This window comes from Nilaparvata lugens, chromosome 4, assembly GCF_014356525.2.
Source record: "Nilaparvata lugens isolate BPH chromosome 4, ASM1435652v1, whole genome shotgun sequence".
NCBI lineage: Eukaryota > Metazoa > Arthropoda > Insecta > Hemiptera > Delphacidae > Nilaparvata > Nilaparvata lugens.
Window position 1 is genome coordinate 6215961 of NC_052507.1, and position 23681 is coordinate 6239641.

General features: G+C 34.3%; 2 protein-coding genes across 2 annotated transcripts in view; one reads left to right on the forward strand and one right to left on the reverse strand.

Moving 5' to 3' along the window:
• LOC111046205 (O-acyltransferase like protein-like) overlaps positions 1 to 19062 on the forward strand; it is a 34999-nt gene extending 15937 nt beyond the window's left edge. Inside the window, 6 exon segments of the mRNA XM_039425659.1 lie at positions 732 to 925; positions 6168 to 6300; positions 8231 to 8420; positions 13562 to 13704; positions 15006 to 15111; positions 16275 to 19062. Coding sequence (XP_039281593.1) covers positions 732 to 925; positions 6168 to 6300; positions 8231 to 8420; positions 13562 to 13704; positions 15006 to 15111; positions 16275 to 16495 — 987 coding nt within the window. The 3' untranslated portion in view covers positions 16496 to 19062.
• Positions 19063 to 21027: 1965 nt separating this feature from the next.
• On the reverse strand, positions 21028 to 22774 carry LOC120350785 (CAAX prenyl protease 2-like). Its single transcript, XM_039425602.1, has 2 exons — positions 22711 to 22774; positions 21028 to 21438 (listed from the first exon to the last, which is right to left on the reverse strand). The coding sequence occupies exons 1-2, from the start codon at positions 22763 to 22765 to the stop codon at positions 21158 to 21160; spliced, it is 336 nt and encodes a 111-aa protein (XP_039281536.1). The 5' UTR covers positions 22766 to 22774; the 3' UTR covers positions 21028 to 21157.
• Positions 22775 to 23681: the final 907 nt, after the last annotated feature.

Here is a 23681-nt window from a genome sequence, read left to right on the forward strand (position 1 = left end):
AAAGTCATTATACAAAATTAAAAACAGCCAATGGTTTTAAAATCGATTCAAACCCGTTATTTGGTTTCACCTCTAAGGTCTCAATCGCACTGAATTTTTTCCGCTCATTAGCCGGATGCATTGTCTCTTGGGGTAAACCTTAGACCAGTTATAGAATAGACACGGCCCATTGTATATCGTTTAGCGTTTATTTACTCGCTCGTATAGTTTACCCCTTAGACCAGTTATAGAATAGACACGCTGGGAAGTCTAGCCTCTGAAGCCAACATCTACTGCCATATCACCATATCGTGACGTCAGCATCGGATAGAAAACAATGTAAACAAACTCTGCAGAAAAGTTTTCTATCCGATGATGACGTCACGATATGGTGATATGGCAGTAGATGTTGGCTTCAGAGGCTAGACTTCCCAGAGTGTCTATTCTATAACTGGTCTAAGGGGTAAACTATACGAGCGAGTAAATAAACGCTTCCCATAAGAGACCTTGCATTTTCTGAAGACGCGCGAAATAAATTCAGCGCGTAAGAAGCCCGTATAGTTGGAGCCTAACGGTCTGTACTGCCAATAAATTTATTTACTTAAATTATAATACTACTGTTTTTAAATTATCACCATCCACAATAGGTGGCCTTAATTTTTTACTAATGGTTGTTCACGAAGATGCTTCAATTTCTTCCAGATGTTTTCAAGGCTATAAAGATCAATCTTTATCCTTTCATATTTTTTCAGTGTTATCCACCAGCCCACCAACTCATAACCGACTTTCAGATGTATCTGATGTCTCCAATTTTCATTTTTGCGCTGTATAAGTGGAAAAATGTGGGGTTAGCAGGTTGTGCGGCCACTCTAGTACTACTAACTCTCTACAAAGGAGCCGTTGTCTATTATTACAAGTATTCTACGCTGCTTTTCTATGGAATAAGGTGAGAAGATTCAGAGTTCATTCTCAATTATAATCTCCATGAATTGAAATTCATTTCTTAATCTATATAATAAGAGAGAGTAGGGTTGTGTTTGTTCGGGTGTTCGTTTGTTCGTGTGTTCGTTTGTTCGTTTGTTCGCATCAAAACATGTCAACTTGTGGATTGCATACTGAAAAAACGGGAATCATTTAGATCTCCAAATTTTGAACATAGATTCTAAAAATATCAATCTCGTGCACCTGGAAGCCCAAATTTCAATTTTCTTTCTAGATTTTTCATAATTAATGTTCAAAATTCATTAATAGTACATACGATTTCATAAAAAAATCACCAAATTATATATATGGTGGAATTAAAAAATATTATTATACAGGTATACAGGTGTAAAGTAGTATAGGAAAATTATGTTTGACGCATCATCACGTCTGAACTACTGGACTGATTAACTTGAAATTTTGCATATAGATTCTTGCTTAACCGGGGATGGTTACAAACCTATTTTAAATTCTTCAATATTTGATTACATCAAGTTTTCAGTTCAGAACATTTCTCTTAAAAGGGTAATTAGAAGATAGGTAAGATTAGGGATCCTTTTCGAATGATAAAAACAGGTTTTCCGTCACACCCAAATTTTTTCCGCCATTTTGGAACCACCACTTTGAATTCTACTTCTTTTTTTTATTGAAAGGTATCATATTTTTAATATGATAGGATTTCCAGAGAAAAGGTATGGTGAAAACCGCACATTGATATCTCAAACCTTTCAAAATTTATTCTCATTCATTTCCTTTATTATAGTATAGAAGATGATAGATAAATGGATGATATATCCATCTATCTATCATCTTCTATACTATAATAAAGGAAAGAACTGGCTTAAAGACGTATACACGTGTAGAGGATAGGGAAATTATGTTTGACGCATCATCACGTCTGAACTACTGGACTGATTTACTTGAAATGCAGCTTATAAATTCTTAATCAACCGAGGACTCTTTAGGCCTATTTTCAATTCTTCTGGATTTCATTACGTCAAATTTTAAAATAGACCCTTGCGAAGCACGGGTTACCTGCTAGTCTATAATAAAGGGAAAAATTGGCTTATACACGTACGGGATAAGAAGTTCACGAATGACACATCATCACGTCTGAACTACTGGACTGATTAACTTGAAATTTTGCATATAGATTCTTAATTTAACGAGGATGGATGTAGGCCTACTTTGAATTCTTCAAGATTTCAGTAGGTCAGGTTTTCAGTTTGTCAAGTTTTTAATTAGACCCTTGCAAAGCACGGGTTATCTACTGGTGATGAATCATTCTTATTGATGTCTCACTCTCTTACAATGAGTATCCTGCTCATATTGAAGCTCCATATTTTGATATCGGGGCACCGAGCTTCGCTCGTTATCTTTATTTATTGATAAACAGAACACAATTCTCTAAAATGATCGTGTTTATATTTCACAGCTGGCTATACGTCATCTTATGAATTTCGGGGATGCGATATTTTGATTTTTGACATACTCACTTTTTCACTATCCACAGCTGTTTCAGCCAAGGATGAATAATCCTTTTAATGTCGTTCAGCGAGTTTTCCCAAGGATGAGACATAGAGCAATCGAATCTTTATATCATAAACCTACTATGCTCCAAATTTCATGAAAATCGTTAGGGCCGTTTTCGAGATCCGTTAAACATAAATAACCAGATATAATAATAGCCAGATATAAAAATAATCAGATATAAAAATAACCAGATATATAAATAGCTTACAGAAATTGCTCGCTTAATATTGAAGGATAATTCATAAATTAGCATTTGAATATAAAAATAACCAGATATAAAAATAACCAGATAGACGTATAAATACAAAAGTTGCTCGCTTAATATAATAGGATAGAATTCAATAAACTCTGTTCAAAATGTTGATTTCTTGGTCCATTCCCAAATGCGATTTAGACTCATAATTGTTTCACTTGATTATCAACAGGCAGTCATCAGGGTGAGACTATATTAGGCGTTCTTTCAGGCGTTTTTCAGACTAGTCGGCAAAGCAGGAAGATCTCTGATCGGCTGATTATCAGCTAACCCAACGCCAACCCAATCAGCTTGAAAAGTGTGCTATATTGTGAGCTATTTATCTATGTATAAGCCTGTATATATTTCAATTATTATAAAGTAATTCAATCAATCAGCCTATCGGAGAGCTTCCTGCTCTGCCAATTCGTCTGAAAACGCCTGAAAAAACGCTTAATGTGGTTTCAATTTTAAGGCTGTGCAAAGGCTAAAAATAAACTTTCTACGGGAGATATTTTTTAAAGTTTTTCGATTTGTATAATATCAAGCTATCAAAATGAAAAAGTTTTTTCAGGAAAACATTTTTTTTTCGATCATTACTTTCTGAGATATGTGAGCCTAAAGTTTAAATTTTTGGGACAGACCATTTCAAATTCGGTAAGAGATAAATCCATGAGATTTGGAGGACAGATTCTTCATGGTATTGTTTATCTAAATAAGACAAAACTTTTCTGATAGTATCCATTTTTGAGAAAGTTATTCAATGTACCAAAAATTACCGAAAATAACTGAACTAAAAGATATTTTTGTTCATTTTTAGTAAATTGAATAACTTTCTCAAAAATTGATATTTTCAGAAAATTTTTGCTTTATTAGATCAACAATACCATGAAGAATCTACCCTCTAAATCTCATGGATTTATTTCTTACCGAATTTGAAATGTTCTGTCCCAAAAATTTAAACTTTAGGCGCTCATACCTCGAAAAGTAATAATCGGAAAAAATGTTTTCCTGAGAAAACTTTTCATTTTGATAGCTTGATAGTATACAAATCGAAAAACTTTGAAAAATATCACCAGTAGAAAGTTTATTTTTAGCATTTGCACAGCCTTAATGTAAATGGGAGAAACAGTTTTTCAATTGGCAGATTGAAGCGCTTTTGAGTTTCGCGACTCTAAAGCATATACATCTGTAGAGAGGCTTCTACAAATCATAACTGTGGATCCTGAATTGGTATTATATTAATAACTGTTGACAATTGGTTCATGAAACTCGTTAGCTCATAGAACCGCCATGTTGGAGAAGCCTCCACAATATATGGGCCCAAAAATATATAATAGACTCCCCCAGGATAATAGAGACATGGCGGACTTACAAAAATTCAGAGGGTTAAAGAGGCTGTTGCTTGAAAGGCTTTACTATTCTGTGGATAAATATCTGCGGGAGTAATATTGTTCCTTGTCTTTGATTCAACCCAGGCCCTTGCACATTGGTACTTATGACTGTCTGCGTTTTTAAAAAAATATAATATTTTATCATTGTGATTGTGATATGTGTTGATAACCTTCCCAAGGTTGCTCTTTTTTGACTCATCCTCTGTCTGATCATTAGATGTCTAGGATGTACCTAATTATAAATTGAATTGTTCGTTACACTAATTGACCGAGCGAAGTGAGGTCTAAGATTCAAGTCGACGGTTTGGCATTTCTCTTAATGTTTAAATGTTTATATGTTGCGCATTGACGGTGAAACGCGGTGTTAGATTTTCATGAAATTTGACAGGTATGTTCCTTTTTGAATTGCGCGTCGACGTATATACAAGGTTTTTGGAAATTTTGCATTTCAAGTATAATATAAAAGGAAAAAGGAGCCTCCTTCATACGCCAATATCAGAGTAAAAAATCTGGTGTGGCGCACTCACACAACTTTCCTTGCCATTATGAAAATTTATCACCTGACGCTAGTGTTCCCGCGCATCTCAAGTCTACTATTCAAAGATCTAAGCCAGCTGGTGACAGGACTATAACGCTGGAGACACACGAGGTCTGCTATCTCTTCATAGTGAATGATTCAATAGAATCAACAGTTGCCAACAGTTTGCAATTGAAATAATAACATTTTCTCGAATTTCGAGCTTATTTTAAATTTTAGGTGAAAATGTTACTGAACATAAATTGTAAAGATTTTCATGCTGAATCTTTTCCATTTGGAATTTTTTGTTTAAATTGTATCTGAAGCCTGATAATTGGGAATCTAAAATCAAACTATGCATAGATGGGGTGGAGCTCCTGAAATTTTTACAGATATGGGACTGGTGGCAGTTGATAGAGCTTAACAATGACTATTTTAGGTATGAATTTGATCAAAATCGTTGGAGCCATTTTTGATAAAATCGCGAAAAACCCTGTTTTTGACAACATTTTTGCCATTTTAGCCGCCATCTTGAATTGCATTTGATCGTAATTGTTCGTGTCGGATCCTTATAGGGGAAGGACCTTAAGTTCCAAATTTCAAGTCATTCCGTTGATTGGGAGATGAGATATCGTGTACACAGACGCACATACACACACACATAGACCAATACCCAAAAACCACTTTTTTGGACTCAGGCAACCTCGAAACGTATAGAAATTTACAAATTGGGGTACCTTATTTTTTCGGAAACCAATACTTTCCTTACCTATGGTAATAGGGCAAGGAAAGTAAAATCAAAAATATTATTCATCATAAATCAGTTGACAGATGATTACACAGATGTGTGGAGAAGCCATTCTATTACTGTATTTTTATAAGGTCTATAGTTTCAATCAAAGACCTTAAAGAGGTATGCATCTTTAAGCTGGGTTTACACCAACGTTATTAACAAAATGTTAATAACTTAATCCCTATATAATCTATTAGATTGAACGGAAGTTGACAAACACACATCTTCATCATGTGTATGATAAGTTATGTTCAATCAAATATAATCTATAAGGATTGAGTAATTAACATTTTGTTAATATCTTTGGTCTAATCGCAGCTTTAAGGTCTTTGGTTTCAATATTTTGTTTTGCATTCATGGTATTGTTATGCGTGCCCATTAGTATCAATATTCTCACCTTCCAAAAACCTAATTTAATAGGTGATTAAAAATCAACAAATGAACTAAATAATGCTGGAGAAATTATAACATTTTTGATTGTAAAAAATTAATTTCCATCAGATAGAAGGATTATCACGGAACTGGATGAATTATATCATATGAAATACAAATTCAAACGTGAACTGAGTTTGTTAACATTTAAAAAAAGTGACATCAGGTACTTGTGGATGAGAATACTGCGTGAGGTCTACTGTTCACAGAACTACTAGTTCTATTAATGACAGCAAGTTGGTAATAAATCCTGTGTAGATTTATTTGTAATTCAATTATTCATTTGCAATATTCCATTATTTGTAGTGTGTCAATGATTGGAGATGGAGGGGACGATATTTATTTGAATCCTATCCACCGACTGACGCCCTACCTGATTGGTGTCATGTTTGGATATTTTCTTCAGGAAATGAAGCCCCAGCATAGGAAATTGTCTTGGGTGAGTAAACTTTCTTTGTTAAATTTTTTCAAAACTTAGTTCTTGTGCATGTTGTAGAAGAAAATCTTTTTTTTCTGCTCTTCAGTAGGAATTGATTTTACAGTTGAACTGTTTTTTTGAATCTATAGATGTGCGTACAAAGTTTTTGGAACACCAATTTTCTGACTCCAGCTGTTTAAAATCTAGAATTTAGATAAATCCCGAGCTCGGAAACCAGCCCTTAGTATCAAGGTCTATAATTGGAGCGGCCATTATGTGGGGTCTTTAAAGCGGTACATTTGAAATATTCCAATCTGCTCATAAAAAAATCGTGCATTATGCATTTTAAAATCAATATTCTGGTTTAGATAATATGTAAATTCAGTTTTCTATTTTTCAATAATGAAATTTCAATAATAAATGGTTCAATAATTCATTATTTTATTATTAAAAACTGTTCTTATTCTTATAACTTGTTATAATTCATAAGGCATTGGGATAAAAGGCAAACCTCAAATAGAGTTTAAAGTTCCAAATTCAAAAATCAACAATTCAGTTCCTAGTTGGAATCTAAATATTATTATTATTCTGTGGCAAGAATAATATTTTACAATTCAAATCCAAGCAATATTCCTTGAACAATATAACAAAATAACACATCATGTTGTTCAATCTATAATGATAACAGCTTACTAGAACCCCATAAAATGGCGATTTTGCAATTTATATTATAACGATTGTATTGTATGTGTGACATTTGCTGTATATTGTGACGGAGGTAATGCTTCTGAAGACCTCAGAAGCGGTTACAATAAAACTTATTCTATTCTAAAAACAATGCATCACGAGATTGTGTCATGACCTGTATTTATAGACCTTACTTAGTAGTAACACACATGAGGCCGGTTGCAGATGAACCACTATCGCATGTGGTATGTGGGACCGACATACCACAGAATAATACGACTAACGCAGAGAGACTTTCACACTACATTCGAGAAAACGCGCATTAGTGCAACAGTTTTCAGATGTTTGTATCATACTCGGATGTTTTTATCATACAGCTGTTTTCAAATTCTCAGCGACTGCAATTGTGGTACAGAAGCTAGGGGAAGCGTAGTGCTCAAACCAGGGGTACGACAATCGCAAGGAAAATAATTGCATACCACAGCGCGCAACGTCATGTGGAAGTATCAGTGCCACTGCCATGCCTGCCAATGCATTCCATATGTGCTGCGTTTGTGGTACCACAGATGGAAAATAATCGCTCCCACATCCCACATGCGATAGTGGTTCGTCTGCAGCCGGCCCAAGTCGAATTTTGTAATACTTGAACCATGGCGGACCTGCCGAAAGATCTTGTTTTCACAGTAAGTGAATAAATTCATGATGAAGAAATTTGACTGCTAGTCGTTCTACTTAATAACAAAAAAAACAAAACTTAATAACAACATTGAAGAGTTGTAATACTCTTGACGATCTCAAAAGCCTTCTACAATAAAATGATTGTTTATTTAATGAGAAACAGCTGATCGGATTGTTTATTTGAGGAGAAACAGCTGATCGTATTGTTTATTTGAGGAGAAACAGCTGATAGAATTGTTTATTTTAGGAGAAACAGCTGATCGGATTGTCTATTTAAGGAGAAACAGCTGATCGGATTGTCTATTTAATGAGAAACAGCTGATCGGATTGTTTATTTGAGGAGAAACAGCTGATAGGATTGTTTATTTTAGGAGAAACAGCTGATCGGATTGTCTATTTAAGGAGAAACAGCTGATCGTATTGTTTATTTGAGGAGAAACAGCTGATTGTATTTTTTTCTTAGGAGAAAAATGTGATCGGATTGTCTGTTTAATGAGAAACAGCTGATTGTATTTTTTTCTTAGGAGAAAAATCTGATCGGATTGTTTATTTGGGGAGAAACAGCTGATCAGATTGTTTATTTCAGGAGAAACAGCTGATCGGTTGGAGTGGCTGTTTGGTGTGTCTTTACTATGCTTACTTTGCTATGGCGAAGGCTGCTAAGCGGGGATACACGTATAGTGAGTCGGAGGCCGCTTTATTCGGAATGGCTCAGCCCCTGCTTTGGTGTCCGGCCATATGCTGGATCATTTATGCCTGTCAAACCCAACAAGCTGGTAATATATTCTGCAATCTTACAATCTCTATTGTAGTGCAGGCTATTCTAGCTTCATATGACTCTGAAAAACGTTCAGACATAAACGTCCATAAATGCCTGTCAAACCACTACCTCCGTAAACAAAGCCGTAGTACACTAGTGTGACGTCAGTACGGGTAGGGCTCCTACACCAATAAAAGTTCGTCGATTTCAGCTGATTATATCAGCTAGTGTTTCTATTGGTGTAGGAGCCCTACGTGTGCTGACGTCAAACAACCGCACTACGGCTTCGTTTACGGAGGTAGTGGTCAAACCTAACAAGCTGTAAATATATGCAATATCTGCAATCTTAAAATATTAATTATTTTGTTCTTTAGCTTCATATTACTGTTATTAGACTCTGAAAAACGTTTAGAGTGCGATTGTCAGTGTCTTGAGGCTTTTTTACATCACCGTAACGTAGCTTGAAATACATAACTTTGTTGTGTATTTGACACTTGAACACTTTTTTTGACGAGAAATGAGAATTGCATTACATTCCTGAGGAAGTGAAATTTGTTTAGTTTATTCTTGTATCATTTTGTATGATTCTTGTAGTGTTCCTTTACATATACATTGTATGTTAAGGAATCTTTACATCCTATACTATTAAACGAGCAACTTCTGTTTATATTACCTGAATTACCTGAATTACCCTCCTCTTCACCAATACCAGCAATGCCGGATGGGTTGCGTCAAGAGTTTAAAATATATAACTTTTAATAACGTTTAAAATAATCAATTATATTTTACAAGGGTGAATCAAATGAAAACCTGAAAAGTGTTGTAAAGTTCCGAGACGTTGTAGGATTGATCCGGTAGTTGGTAGGGATGTTCGTTGAAGCTCACACAATGACTACCAGGTGCGTTAGTGACCTTGCTACACACAATTAGCAGTGACTTCAGTTACAATTAGGCCTCCCCATTATCAATATGCACCGCGTTAGATCAGCGATCAGTCATTCGTTTCTTGTGCAGTGAAGTGTCAAACCAATGGAAATTCATCGCAGGATGGCAGTATAGTATGGTGATTCATTTTAGTCCAGAAAAACATGACTATCAACCAGAAACAAAATGAAAGGCGACATAGCTCATAGCCAAAATCAAAAAGATTCCGAAGTCAGTGATCAACAGGAAAACTCTTGCTGACTCCCTTCTGCGATATGAACGGAGCAATTTTGAAGCATTGCATTGACAGGATTAAACATTACTTCTTATTCAAATCTCTTGAAAAATCAACTTCAAGCCAGTAATCAGGAGTAAACGGCGTGGACTTCTCACGTCAGGTGTGTTGTTACAGCAAGACAACGCCCGACCACATACAGCTCGTCTCTCGGTTCAAACTATCCAGGATATCAAATTTGACCCATTTGACCTCATTCACCCACCTTATTCTCCTGACTTCGCCTCCAATGACATTCATGTATTCGGAAAGCTTAAAGATGCAATGGAAGGCAAGCATTTCCAAAGTGATGGAGAAGTGAAAAACGCGGTGTACAAGTGGCTACAGGCACAACCAAAAGAATTCTTCAAACGTGGCATCCATGCGCTTCAAAAGCGGGCAAACATTTGCATAACACTTCATGGAGACTGTGTCAAAAAATGATGACTGTAAGTTTCACTTAGTTGTCAAAATAAATAATAGAAGGCATTGGAGGATGAAGGTGTCAAGTGACATTTTTTGAGAAATTGTGTTTTTTGCACAGATGAAGGTGTTAAGTGTGCTTCTAACTGATGGCACTATCATACACTCTCATATTGCAATATTGAAGGAGATATTGAAAGTATAAAGGTGCTATGTAACACTTGTTGAATGCTTTCTTAGCAGATAAAGGTGCCATGTACACTTCTACTGCTCATGACACCTTCATCCACCAGAGCGCTCTGGCAAGCTCGCATCATAGCTCCTTCTTCCACTAGACTAGCAACTATTATTGTGCTAGCCCTAACCTAAAAAAATTGTCCTAGTTCTAGATGCATGCCATTACTTTTGAATAAACTATTATTATAACTTTTGAATCAATTATTAGCTATTCAGACTAGGTACTGTTTGTTTTCCATAAATTAATGTTCATTACAATGTATTCCAATGAAAATATAGTAAGTGGCTTGCCAAGTATGTTCTAAAAAAATACCCAACCTACCTGAACAATATGATAATATTAAAAATAAGTTAATGTGATTATTATTATAACAAAAGTGCAAGTAAGTTGTACCTCTCAATATTGCAATGAATCCAACAAAGCCTTGAAAAAAATGAATTTAATAATTTGGGACAAGGCAGTTTTTCAATCACAATGAGTCTAGACCTGCATTAAATTGAAATACAGTATATTTTGGAGCTTTCCAATATTATTGCAGTCATTGTAATATTACAACTTATTTTCATGTGATTTAATAAGTTTGTTTCTTTTTCTCCAGATGCTGCCTTGGATGGAGATACATCTGTCAGCGATATTTCCAGAGACTCAGGTGATGAATACATTCCAGACTACAATGAGTGCAGCAGTGCAGCAGAGTCCTCATCCTCTTCAGATTTCATACCTGGAACCCCTCAACGAGATCAAAATAGAAGTATTTTTTTGGGTGGGGCCACTTCTTTTAAAAATTTTCAGAGTTCAAACAATCACAGTGCCTGTTGTTCCCCTGCTGAAGAAAATGCTGAAAGTCAAAAACCTGAATCTGCTGAGCTCAGTAACTCAGATGAGGATGGACCTCCCCCAAAGAAACAGAAGAATTCACGCAAGAGGATTAGAAATGTGGATCAGTGGAAAAAGGTTGTTGCTGCAAAATATCGAGAAAGAGGGGAAAGCTATTCTTCTCAGAAAGGTATCATAATGCCAAGTAAAAGTATAAATGAGGGGAATTTGTGCAATGAATCATGTAAACTAAAGTGCTCAGACCGATTCAATTCAAAGCAGAGAGAAAAACTACTCAATGATTATTACCAGCTTGATGTCAATGGGAAAAATGTTCTGCTTTTTAAGTGTATTTCTAAGTCGACTACCAAGCGCCACCGAAAAGGAGCCACTAAGCACAAGAACGCATCATACAAATACAGTATTTCAATAAATGGGGAGAATTTACCAGTTTGTAAAAATGCATTGTTATCATTGTATCAAGTTGGTAGAAGGAAGATTGCAATAATCCAAAGTAAGATGAAGCCGGGTGTTTCAGCTCCTGACCCTGACAAACGAGGCAAACACAACAACAGGCCGAGAAAAATCGGTGATGATGTAAAACTTCATATTATTTCTCATATTAAATCTTTCCCAGCTGAACGTTCTCACTATTCAAGAAACAATAATCCAAACAAAGAATATCTGTCCCCTCTATTGAGTTTGTCAAAAATGCATAAACTTTATATTGAAAAATGTAAGATTGATAAAGTACCAGAAAATTTTCTTGTCAAAGAGTCTATGTATCGATCCATCTTTGTTAAGGAGTTCAACTTGTCATTTTCACATCCAAAAAGTGACACGTGTAGTACATGCGATTCAGGGAAATGTACTGAAGAGCATCTCGAAATGTTGAATGCAGCTTACAAGGCACAAGAAAATGATAAAGAATTTGCAAGGTCTGATGCAAAAAACGCATTCTTAACAATGGATCTACAACAAACTATGCCACTACCACGTTTAACAACATCCAAAGCATTTTATAAGCGTCAAATGTGGTTTTATAACCTAGGCTTACACATAACATCTTTGGATGTCAATAGAGCTGTGTTTTGCAATTGGACAGAAGATGTAGCAAGTCGAGGAAGTGTAGAAATTGCCAGTTCATTGTTGACTGTAATTGAACTTGACCCTAAACTTCGAGAAACTGATCACTTGATAGTTTGGACAGATTCATGTTCTGGTCAGAACAAAAACTTCCAGATTGTTTGTTTATACCAGTATTTGATTTACAGGGGCTACTTCAAAACAATTGATCATAAGTTCCCAGAGGTGGGTCATTCGTATTTGGATTCTGATCGTGACTTTGGTCGCATAGAGAACTTGAGACGTCAGTCAAATCTATACTTGCCTGAGCAGTACAGACAGATTATCCTTGAATCAAGTAAGGGTAATCAAGTAGTTGATATGGAACGTCATTTCAGGAAAATAAATGATATTACTGCTTCACTACAGTTAGTGAACAGAAAAAAAGATCTCCTTGGTGAAACTGTTCACTTTAGAGATGGTATAAGGTGGATACGTGTGGAAGAGTGTGGATCGTATTTGTTCAAAGAAAGTTATGATCCAAACACTCCTTTCAAAAAAGTGATTCTGAAAAAGTATGATGTTGGAAGAAACAAAAGACAAAATATAAGAGTAATGAGGAAAAAAGAGTCATTGGTTCAACATGAACCATTATATGTAGTTCCAAGAGAAGAGAATAAAACCGGGAGCCTATCCAAAGAGAAGAAAGCTGATATCAGAGAATTACTCCAGTTTGTACCAACACAATTCCATTGGTTTTATGAAAATATTTTGAAGCAAGATGATTAAGAAATAATGTTTAAAGAGTGAGTCTGCACCCCCTAAGTGAAAGTGCTATGTACACTACAGCTTCTCAGTTGAAAAAGTTGGGACTTCCTTAGTGAATGAAGGTGCTATGTACATATTTTTTAATTTTTTACAAAAATAATAATAAATGAGACATTATTATTAATACTAAAAATAAATATGACTTCTTAGGAATAGATTGGAGCATATAAATATTATACATATTTGTAAATTAAAAATCCCAAAAGAATATACTTTGAACCTTATTTTCTCCAAAATTTATTTTTGTTACTTGACACCTTCATCCTCCAATGCCTTCAATATATAACACTTTTAAGGTTTTCATTTGATTCACCCTCGTATTAAGCAAGAAATTATATCTTTCAATAATTTCATAATGAATTTTCATTCTAACAATGAAATATTTTGTTAATTTATTATTAATTATACATTGTTAAAACGCGATCTGGCAACAAAGCAAAGCTAGAAAGATATAGCGCTCTCCGCTTTGTTGAATGATAGACAAGGATAGCAATACCATTGCTAATCAAACACTGCCATTATAACGTGGACCTCACTATAGTATAGTATTCACTACATGGACATTAACAATGATTTTTTCACTTTGCAGGTGTGGTGAGCAAAATGCTAGAATGGAAAGGCTTTGTCATTTTCAGCCGGATATCTTATCCGTTTTATTTGGTTCAGATAATGATTATATTTTGGAGTGTCACTGACGTTAAGGCACCTCAGCAACGGTCACTCTTATATTTTGTGAGTACTATACTCTGTCCAAACTGCGATGAGCGCTGAAAGATTAAGCCGACCCTCCTACTACTCACACACACAAGCGATGTCTCCTTTTATGTGTGTGAGTAAAGGGACGGTCTGTCTACCTGTATACTAAGTAGTATACATAGTATATCAATGGCGCAGGTAGGCCGGGCGTGTGTGCCTGCGCGTGGGGGAGCGAGGGTCGGCTTAATCTTCCAGCGCTCATCGCAGTCTGGACAGAGTATAATTATAAGATTTTTGTGATATTATTTTATTTAGGTCGTAAATATGCATTCGTTTTCCTACTATATTTGTTATAACCCATCACGTAATTAGATTTTTTCATCTCAATGTGTAAGTGTGATGATATCACCTCATATCTTTTCATCGAGGATGATGCCCACATGAGCTCTAGGCTTGTGCTTGAGTAATGAAACGGATGGTGACAGGATATGAGTGGACCTACAGCTTTAGGTGGGTTCCAAAACCCACTAAATTTTAAGAAAGAATTGTTGTGATAATTGTGGTGAATTTATAAACCTTATATAATTATAGGGTTTCAAAACCCATTAGGATTTTCAGAATCATAAATTATAATTAGTGGAGTCGGCTCTATCATAATGACTCAGTGAGTGAGTTGGTGTTTTTATTATGGCTCAAAAATGTCAATGTTTATTTAATATTTTCCAAATTTTTGACTTGATACTTGATTTGATACTATATACAGTGGATTGTTTTAGTTAATTTCCTATATTAAAATTCTAAATTCAAAATCTTATGTGATTATTTTGGGATCAAAATGTATGTGTTTAAAACTGCTGAAGAATCATAACCTCTTTTGGACTAATATGCAATCAAAATTCGGGAATAGAATAGTAAGGGCTATAGCCTGTTTTTTCGTTTCCAATCATTACCATCATTTCATCATTACCATCAGATCGTTTCCATCATTGATTAAGTTGTTTTATCATTGTTAAATAAATAAATAATTGGTCACCCTCACAAATGGAGTTAGTAGGCGTTTACATGACATCAGAACACGACGCCATTTTTCCACTAACAAAATCAAACTGGATGAAAACCACGCCTTCAAACTACGCAGCCGCGTAGAGGATAAATAGAAGATGCACATGCCACCAGGCTCGCTTCTGAGGGTTATTTGGCTTGTACTCTACAAATATGTGTGCATTACTTATCAGCCTACCCTCGTACATTACAAAATAATAATAAAATATGCGTTGATTAGTGAATCTCATATCTCTCATTCATTCAATAATTCATTTTATTATTCTGATTTTCAGATTGATCTCAATGAATTCGCAGGACTGATTGTTTTATCGGCCATTTTCTCTTTATTCTTCCTTCTGCCTTTGAAAGATTTATTCAACTCTGTTAAAGGAGCTAAAGGTGAGTTTTCTGGTATTAACAATGATATTTTAGTATTATATGTGAACAGCATTATGATATTTAGTCCTATTTAATTCTCGACCGGGGCAACATTTTTTGACTACAGCACAATCACATAGATACAGCCACCCTGTCTTTCGGAGGAGACGATAAGCCGTAGGTCCCGACTGTCTAAAAAGTAGTCGTCATTTCTCATCATCCCTCTCTCTCATTACCCACAGATTAACTTTTGGTCTCATCTGCGATAAAATTATTTCAAAAATTTAATTTTCAAGATATATTGTTTTTGTCATAGTCATTCAATCTCAGCTGTTTTCCATGCATGAAATCAAACCGGTAAACAGCTGTTTGCAGAACAAATAAACATATGATTCTCATTACGGCACACTCTACTGTAGTGAAACCATATGCTTCCTTTACAGTCTAGTGTGTTTCTTAGTTCTGAAATAGGAATAGCAAAACTGCTACAAAAAACCACCTTCAGCACTCTAGGTGAAAGTTTTGTCAACTTTCACAAAATTCCTGATTCGGAATTTGTAAACTAGGTCATCTCTATAGAATGCATATGGTAACTTTAGCACAAGCAGGTAATGTTTTATATTTCTCAATTACTCTTCTTTAGATTATTATGACAAAAAATAGTGTACGTTACTTGGACGTGAATGTCTTTTGCAGTGATCGAATGAAATTCTAGTCTCGGCTAATGCCTCGACTAGAAACATCATTCTCGCCTGCAAAAGGCCCCTTCCCGTCCATGTGACGTAAGATACTATTTAGGTACAGTAGGTATGTACTATGCTGGAATGCAATTCTCAGGTTATATTGAATGTCTGATTTTTTTATAATTTTTAAGACAGAGATATTTATAAGATTTTTGTGATATTATTTTATTTAGGTCGTAAATATGCATTCGTTTTCCTACTATATTTGTTAAAACACATCTAAATACTGTTACATCTAAATCCTACATTGTTCATCCAAATAATAATTCCTGCTATTTTTGACCTGGAACCATATATTATTGAGAAAATTTTCTTTGAGTTTGAGATAAACTTGAGAATTGGATTTCCTGAAGGAAGCAACTTAGTCTCTAATATTTTAAATACAGTATATCAATTGTTGCTGAAATTCTATTCCTAAATAAATTTGCGTTTCATTTTCAGCTACAAAGACTATAAAAGTGATGGAAGACACTCAAACAGCAGAGAAAAGCAATTCCAGTCCAGTAGCAGAAGAAGATATAAATCATAACGAAAAAGGTAAAAATCATTTACAAGCAAAGGACGAGAATGGTAAGAATCTATTTAAACTAAAGGAACCAACAGAAAGAGTAGATTTTACAAATTTAATTGAGAATGCTGTGCAAGAAAATTTCAAGTTTTGATTGATACAAGACTGTGTAAATAGATTTTTTTATAGAAAATTTTTATTGAAAAATTTGATTCGAAAATTATTCAAGCTTTGAGAAAATCAAAATTATTTCAAAGCTGCAATGAAATAGCGGTTTAGTTTAGTGTAAGCATTCCTGACTGGCAATTAGGAGATACCGCGTTTAATTTCATCTAGCTGTTTACCCTGTTGTCAATATTTGCAGTAACAGAAGTCTTCGGGGTGATTTACTTTCGTTTAATAATAAAATTAAAATGATAATATTTATGATGAATGTGATCAGGATAACAAATTGTTCAATAAAAATAGCATAGATTGATTACAACGTTATTTATTAGTTCGCATCGAACTCCAAAAGGTAACAATAAAACTGAAAAAAACTTATTAAATACAAAATAATAAATTAAATACAAAATAAAAATAATTAATCAACTGACAATTTATCCTAATGTAATTAAGTATCCATCTCAATTACAGCGAATTTATTATGATTGTTTTAACTATATTAATAACGACTCAAGTTAAATAAATATGGCTTTCATTCTGTAGGCAGTATTAAAACGCTTAATTTATTGTTTTAAATTAAAAAATGAATGCACCTTAAACGCTAAGAAATATAAATGTTAATGACTGGAAAAAACTAAACTAAAATTTTTATCAACTAATGTATTCCTGTGACAATTTTATGAATACAATGATTAAAAAATGAATAATTTTACAAAGTGTATTAAAAATACAAAGAAGAATAAATTAGACTTGAGAATTTTTTTAGTTTTGTCTTAATTTTTCTTCATTAACAACCTGAGCTTGATATATAGCACCAAAAAAAAATTGGTATCACGTCGAAGTTGAATACTTGCATTCAATGATGCCATGAATATTTTCAAATAATACATACGGGCATCTCATTGAGAATTGGCTATAAAACAAATGAATTGTAGTCCTATATACGGAGTTTTTTATTCAATACTTTTCAACTATAGATTTCTTCTAACAATATTAATATTGATTAGTAATTCTATATAAATATGATCTCTTAATTGAAACTTGTTTTTCTATACAATATTATTCAAGAATTAATTGTTTAATATGACTATTAATATTATTGCTGATGAATAACAATTACTGCGTCCATTTTATTAGTATGTAATTAAATTGTTAAACAAGATGCACATTTTCTAATCTACCTCTACCATTTATTCAAAATGTGCAAATACGAAATTAATCCTCTCAAATACTACTTATAAGATCAGAAAAGTAGTTTTCCGTAGTGAATTGAACGGATCCTAGAGATGGAAATTGTTCTAATAAAATAATAATTACATTGTTTTTCTATTCTTAGTGGTGAACAACCATTTATTCTATCAAAACAAGAAAATTTTGAAAATGTTGACTAGTCTATTTTCTAGTTCATACAAAAACTTTCAATTTATTGATTATAATTTTTACTATCTGAAAAAAATATGAATAAAAACTATTCATTTTACAAAACCTCATTTAGAACAATCGCAACAGAATTTTTATAAAACGTTTATTTTTATTGAGCATAATTGCTGATTATAATTTTTTCACTAAATTTATAATAAAATATTTCAATAACTAACACTACAATATTTGCAATAATATTCTATCACACGTTTACTACTGTGTAATGTTAACTTTGAATTTTCATAGTTTTATAATAGTTTATTATTGTGCTTTGTACTATTGGTTTTCCAAGATATACTTCCAAGGTAAACTAACTAGTAGATAAATGCTATAGATAGAAAGGTTGAACAAATGCAAAAAACTTATTAAAATGCATTAATATAATTGTTAATCTAATCTAAAATTAATTAAATTAGATTAGCATAAATGATGTAGGAATCGATAATTTTGTAACACTAGGTAAAAAGTTTAGATTCTAAATTTACCATAGTTTATTACAAGTAGTTAATTGCCAATGAATGATGAGAATAAAGTTAAAGAGTATAAATAATAATTCACAAACACTTTTTATGAAGATGTGGAGTTACTAGATAAAGTACGCATATTTTTTCAGGTTCTGGACTTCTAGAGCAAGAGAACTTAATTTTCAAATCAATACTTTAAGAAAGTTTTCTCCAAATTTAAATGGATCTGTGAAAAATAGAATCGGTAGATTGTAAATAATCATTAAGGTTCGACTCACACTTACGCGACTCAGGTCGAGAAGAGACTTGACTCTAGACGAGAGCATGTGTTTTCAAATGGTGACAGTCGCGGAGACTAGAATCGACTGGTCTGAGTGTTACCATTTGGAAACACATGCTCTCGACTAGAGTCGAGTCTCTTCTCGAACTGAGTCGCGTAATTGTGAGTTGAGCATTAGCCTGAAATAAACCGACTTGAGAACAAGTAAAATTAAGTTTTTAAGAAAAAAACATATCCTTCACGATAGCAGCAGAAAAACACTTAGAAATAACTCAATCTCTTGTAAATAAATTAATGTTGTAATAAAGAAAGCAAAATATTTACAGTATAAACTGGCAACTATAAACAAGACAAAACAAAACACAACTTTATAGATAGCACTCAACACAATTACTAACATACCTTAGCAGTTAACTGTGACCTAAGTGGTAGCATAGAGAAATGACAGCATAAGTAGATATCCCATGGTATAGGGCTTTTATGTCGCAACTTTTACTGTTATCCCAAGCCGATAGTTCATTTAGTTTTTTCCCATGAAGCTGTGTGACGCTGGTAGTCTCTCAAATTGTGCCATTCATACAGTCTCACCTTAACAAAACAGTAAAAATTGACAATAATCGACAGTAATCGGCTTGAGATAACAGTAAAAGTTGCGACATAAATTCCCTATACCATGGGATATCTACCTACGCTAATGTTTCTCTGTGGTGGTAGCTGGACTAGATCACCTTTCAGCAACAGATTAGCATCAGGATTCCAACATACACGCGGTTTGGAGCGTTCTTCTTCTTCATAAATATTCGTTCCATTGAAAGAAGAAGACAATTCCTACAATTATTTGAAATTAAATAGACGTTAAATTAATAGAAATTAACTTCAATTCTCTTGAAATTTAACAGACGTGGTCGCAATGATGTGAAAAAACTAGGCTGATCCAAGTTGAAGAAATTTTCTGATTTGGAAAGCAAGACGAATAAAAAATAAGAAAGAAAAGACTGATAACAGTTTGACAGAAAATTTAGAGAAGCCTTCTTCTCAGAAGAACCTTCTCTAATTTAATCATGATAGAAATTTAACAGGCTTTTGTGCAAGCGGGCGTAAAAGTGGGCTTTCTGTGAGGAACGGTCCAACAATTTTCAAACCAACTTACAAAATTTTACTATAACTGGGAAAACTATCTTAACATATCACAGCACAGTAAAACTCTTCACTATAGTGAGGTCCACGTTATAATGGCAGTGTTTAATTAGCAATGGTATTGCTATCCTTGTCTATCCTTCAACAAAGCGGATAGCGCTATCTCTTTCTCGCTTTGGTCTGTTGCCAGATCGTCTTTGAACAATGTAAAATCAATTATTAATTAACAAAATATTTCATCTTAATCATAAAAATTCATTATGAAATTATTGAAAAATATCATTTCTTGCTTGATAAAATATAATTGATAATTTTAAACGATAATGAACGGTTAATATTAAATCAATAAACCGTATCAGCAACCGTCTATAGAAGGCATTGACAACAATGCCTACAATGCTAACAATGTAGAAATATAATAAATTAACCAAATATCAATCTTGATTATGAAATCATTGAAAAATATAATTTCTTGCTTAATAAAATATAATTGATCATTTTAAACGATAATGAACGGTTAATATTAAATCAATAAACCGTATCAGCAACCGTCTGTAGAAGGCATTGACAAGACAGAGGATCGGCAACGTTTTTCTGCTATCTTTCTTCACTGCCATTATAACGTGGACCTCACTCTAGTTAACTAAAGGTTCTATCAAACATAACACAATATTTTAATGGGCATTTTTTGTTGCGAATCTCATGGAGAATCTGTGGTCTTCGGCTGGGACACTGTGTATAATACACCGTGATTCAAAAAGGATACCACAACTTTGAAAATTGATAACTCTGCAAAGAATAAACGGAGAGTAAAGCTCTATCTGTCATCGATTTGAGGAAGCTCTGAAGTTTTTTTTTAGTTCCTTATTTAGTCCCATTGGCACTCATCTGTCCGTGCCTATTTGAATTAAAACTAACCGAGGCAATGGATCGGCTGCTAAGCAGCTATAGACAGAGCACTTCATCACTGGCCTCCAAGAAGCCCTGAGCTCACCCCCTCCGATTTTTTTCTGTGGTGGTACGTAAAGTGTATCGACCTCCTCTACCAGCTAACATTGAGGAGCTCAAACAAGAAATAACAGCAGCTATACAAACCGTTACGCCCCGATATGCTACTGAGGGTGTGCAACGAGTTCGAGTATCGTATTGATATCACTCGAGTGTCTGGAGGGGGTCACATTGAACATTTGTGAGCTTGTTTTCTAGCGGGGAAAAACATATTTTAATACTCTTCATTTTGATTTATAACCCAAGTTACTATTATGTTTCCTTGATTAAATACAGATTTTCAAAGTTGTGGTATTCTTTTTGAATTACGCTGTATAACCACAGAGTGTTTTAGTAGCAGTTAGGAAGCGTCCAAGGGCAGTGTATAGAAGATGTGGTTATGATACCACTCGGGGTTGGTGAGTGGATCCAGCAGCAGACAGAAGGCAAGCAGGCCGATCACACTCAGCGCCATGACAGCGGTGCGGTTTGGCTCCGGCAGTGTGGCCAACTCGTTGAAATCGGGGAACCCCATGTGGTTGCAGAACGCATGCGCGAGGAACGGAGCCACAAAATGCCCAGTGCGCAGAAACAGGTAGGCCGAGTACGCGCCAAAAACTGTTGTGTAGCTGAACTGGAAACCTGGACGAATTGAAATCGAATAATTGATTATTTCTCACTTCTCGACACGAATGCCAAACTGAAGCGATAAATTTAAATATCAAGTACCGTAAGATATACAGAGTGTTTCAGAGAAACGGGAAATTTTGAAAGTTAAATAATTTCAAGAAAAACAAATCTTTAAATAAAGTTTTTCATATCATTTAATAGTAAAATCTTGAAGAATTTAAAATTGACCTGTAACCACAATTGAAAATGTTTCAGTTATCAGTGATTTGAGTGTAATATTTTTGTTTCCTATCCAGTTTCTCAACCTTCAAAATTCAAAATTCTTAGTTTTAGTTGTGTTTGAGTGGAAAAGAACTAAATTTCAGAAAAGTGGAATCATAACCTCATTTCGGACTTTTAAATTATTATCTAAATTTGGGAGAGAAATAGTACAAGGAGTATCCTTAGTTTTTCTCTCCCATTCAGTGCTTCTTGTAAAAATTATAATAATAAATAAATAAAATAATAATAAAAAATAAATAAACCATCATCGGTAAATTGAGAATCTATGTGCAAAATTTCCAGTTAATCAGTTCAGTAGTTCAGACGTGTTGATGAGTCATTCGTGAATTCCCTATCCCGTACGTGTATAAGCTAATATTCATTCCTTTATAATATTGAAAAATAACCATGGATATCTTCCAATGCTATCTTTTCTCTATGTGTAACAATGAATGTCTACGTTATGTTAATGTCGATTACATTTACATTAATAATTTCTCTGATTGCCAATGAATTGCAACCAGAGGAGTTTATTGACAAAACATATACATAATTATCATATTATACATACAAAAGTTGCTAATACTAAACTTAGTTCTAATTATGATACCCCACTATAATAATATGTGTCGCGGTGATCATAATATTCTTTTCATAATCTCGTGCTTTCTTGGATGACAGTAAAATTGTATTTAAATGAAAAAGACTAAGAAATTGTCAAAAAACACAGATTTATTGATACTTGGAAAGACCGGTTTCGGTTATTACACCATTGTCAATCTCTGATAAACCGTTAATTTAGAGATTGACAATTAGTTTATCAGAGATTGACAATGATGTAATAACCGAAACCGGTCTTTCTAAGTATCAATAAATCTGTGTTTTTTGACAATTTCTTAGTCTTTTTCATTCAATATGAATGATTACCACAATATCAACTTTTCAGCTACACAAAAAGTTAATAAAACTATTAAACAAATATAATAAGTGTTTTGTGGTGAATAATTTTTGGACTCTACTCACATGATATGAGAAGCGCTTTCTGGAAATTTAGACCTGACTTCATTCTGTCAGCCATGTGATGGAAATGAGCTGGAAAGAGAACAAAATTTTAATTTATTATATTGCACGGGTAATTATTATGATAAACCTTTGAGGGTGTTATCACATTGAATGCGTATATGAGCAAGTGCATGCTTGGTTATGCATGACCAAGCGTGCAGATGAGGAACCAAATCTGGAAAGAGCAATAGGAACACTCACACTGAACGCGTGCACTTGCTGGTTGCGTTCAGTGTGAGCAGCTACATGCAGTCACCACTTGTTTCAATGGCACTTTTCAAATTTTGTTTTTCGGCTCATGCACGATCTGACGTGCATATACGCATTCAATGTGATCACACCATTATGAATGCTTTTCTAGCTAAGAAATTCTCTTCACAATATTGAAAATTCTGTTTACTAGTTCTCCGCACAGTTTAAATTTTCCCAATAGTAGGCTACTGATTTTTAATAGTAGTACTGAATCATTATTATAGTTTAAACTAATCCCTGGTCAAGCACTTGGCAAAAGGCTGCTGGCGGACGCAAGCCCTTGCTTCACCAGCTGGCTGGTGGGTCTGGGTAGAGGTCAGGTCAAGCAGTTGATTGCCCTGATAACTGGACATGGCCACTTCAGGAAACATCTCCACACAATTGTACCCAGAAATGAAAGTCAGATGTGTAGGCTTTGTAATCAGTCTTAAGAGACTGCCAAGCTTATCATACTGGATTGCGAAAAACTTGGGGCTAGAAAAAGGGCTTTGTTTGGCTGCAAGCAACCAGGTGCGGAATGGGTTGTTAGTATAGGGAAAAAATCTGGTGTGGTGCTACACTCACACAACTTTCCTTGCCGTTATGAAAATTGATCCCCTGACTCTAGTGTTCACGCGCATCATATGTCTACTATTTAAAGATCTGAACCAGCTGGTGACAGGACAATACGCTGAGACACA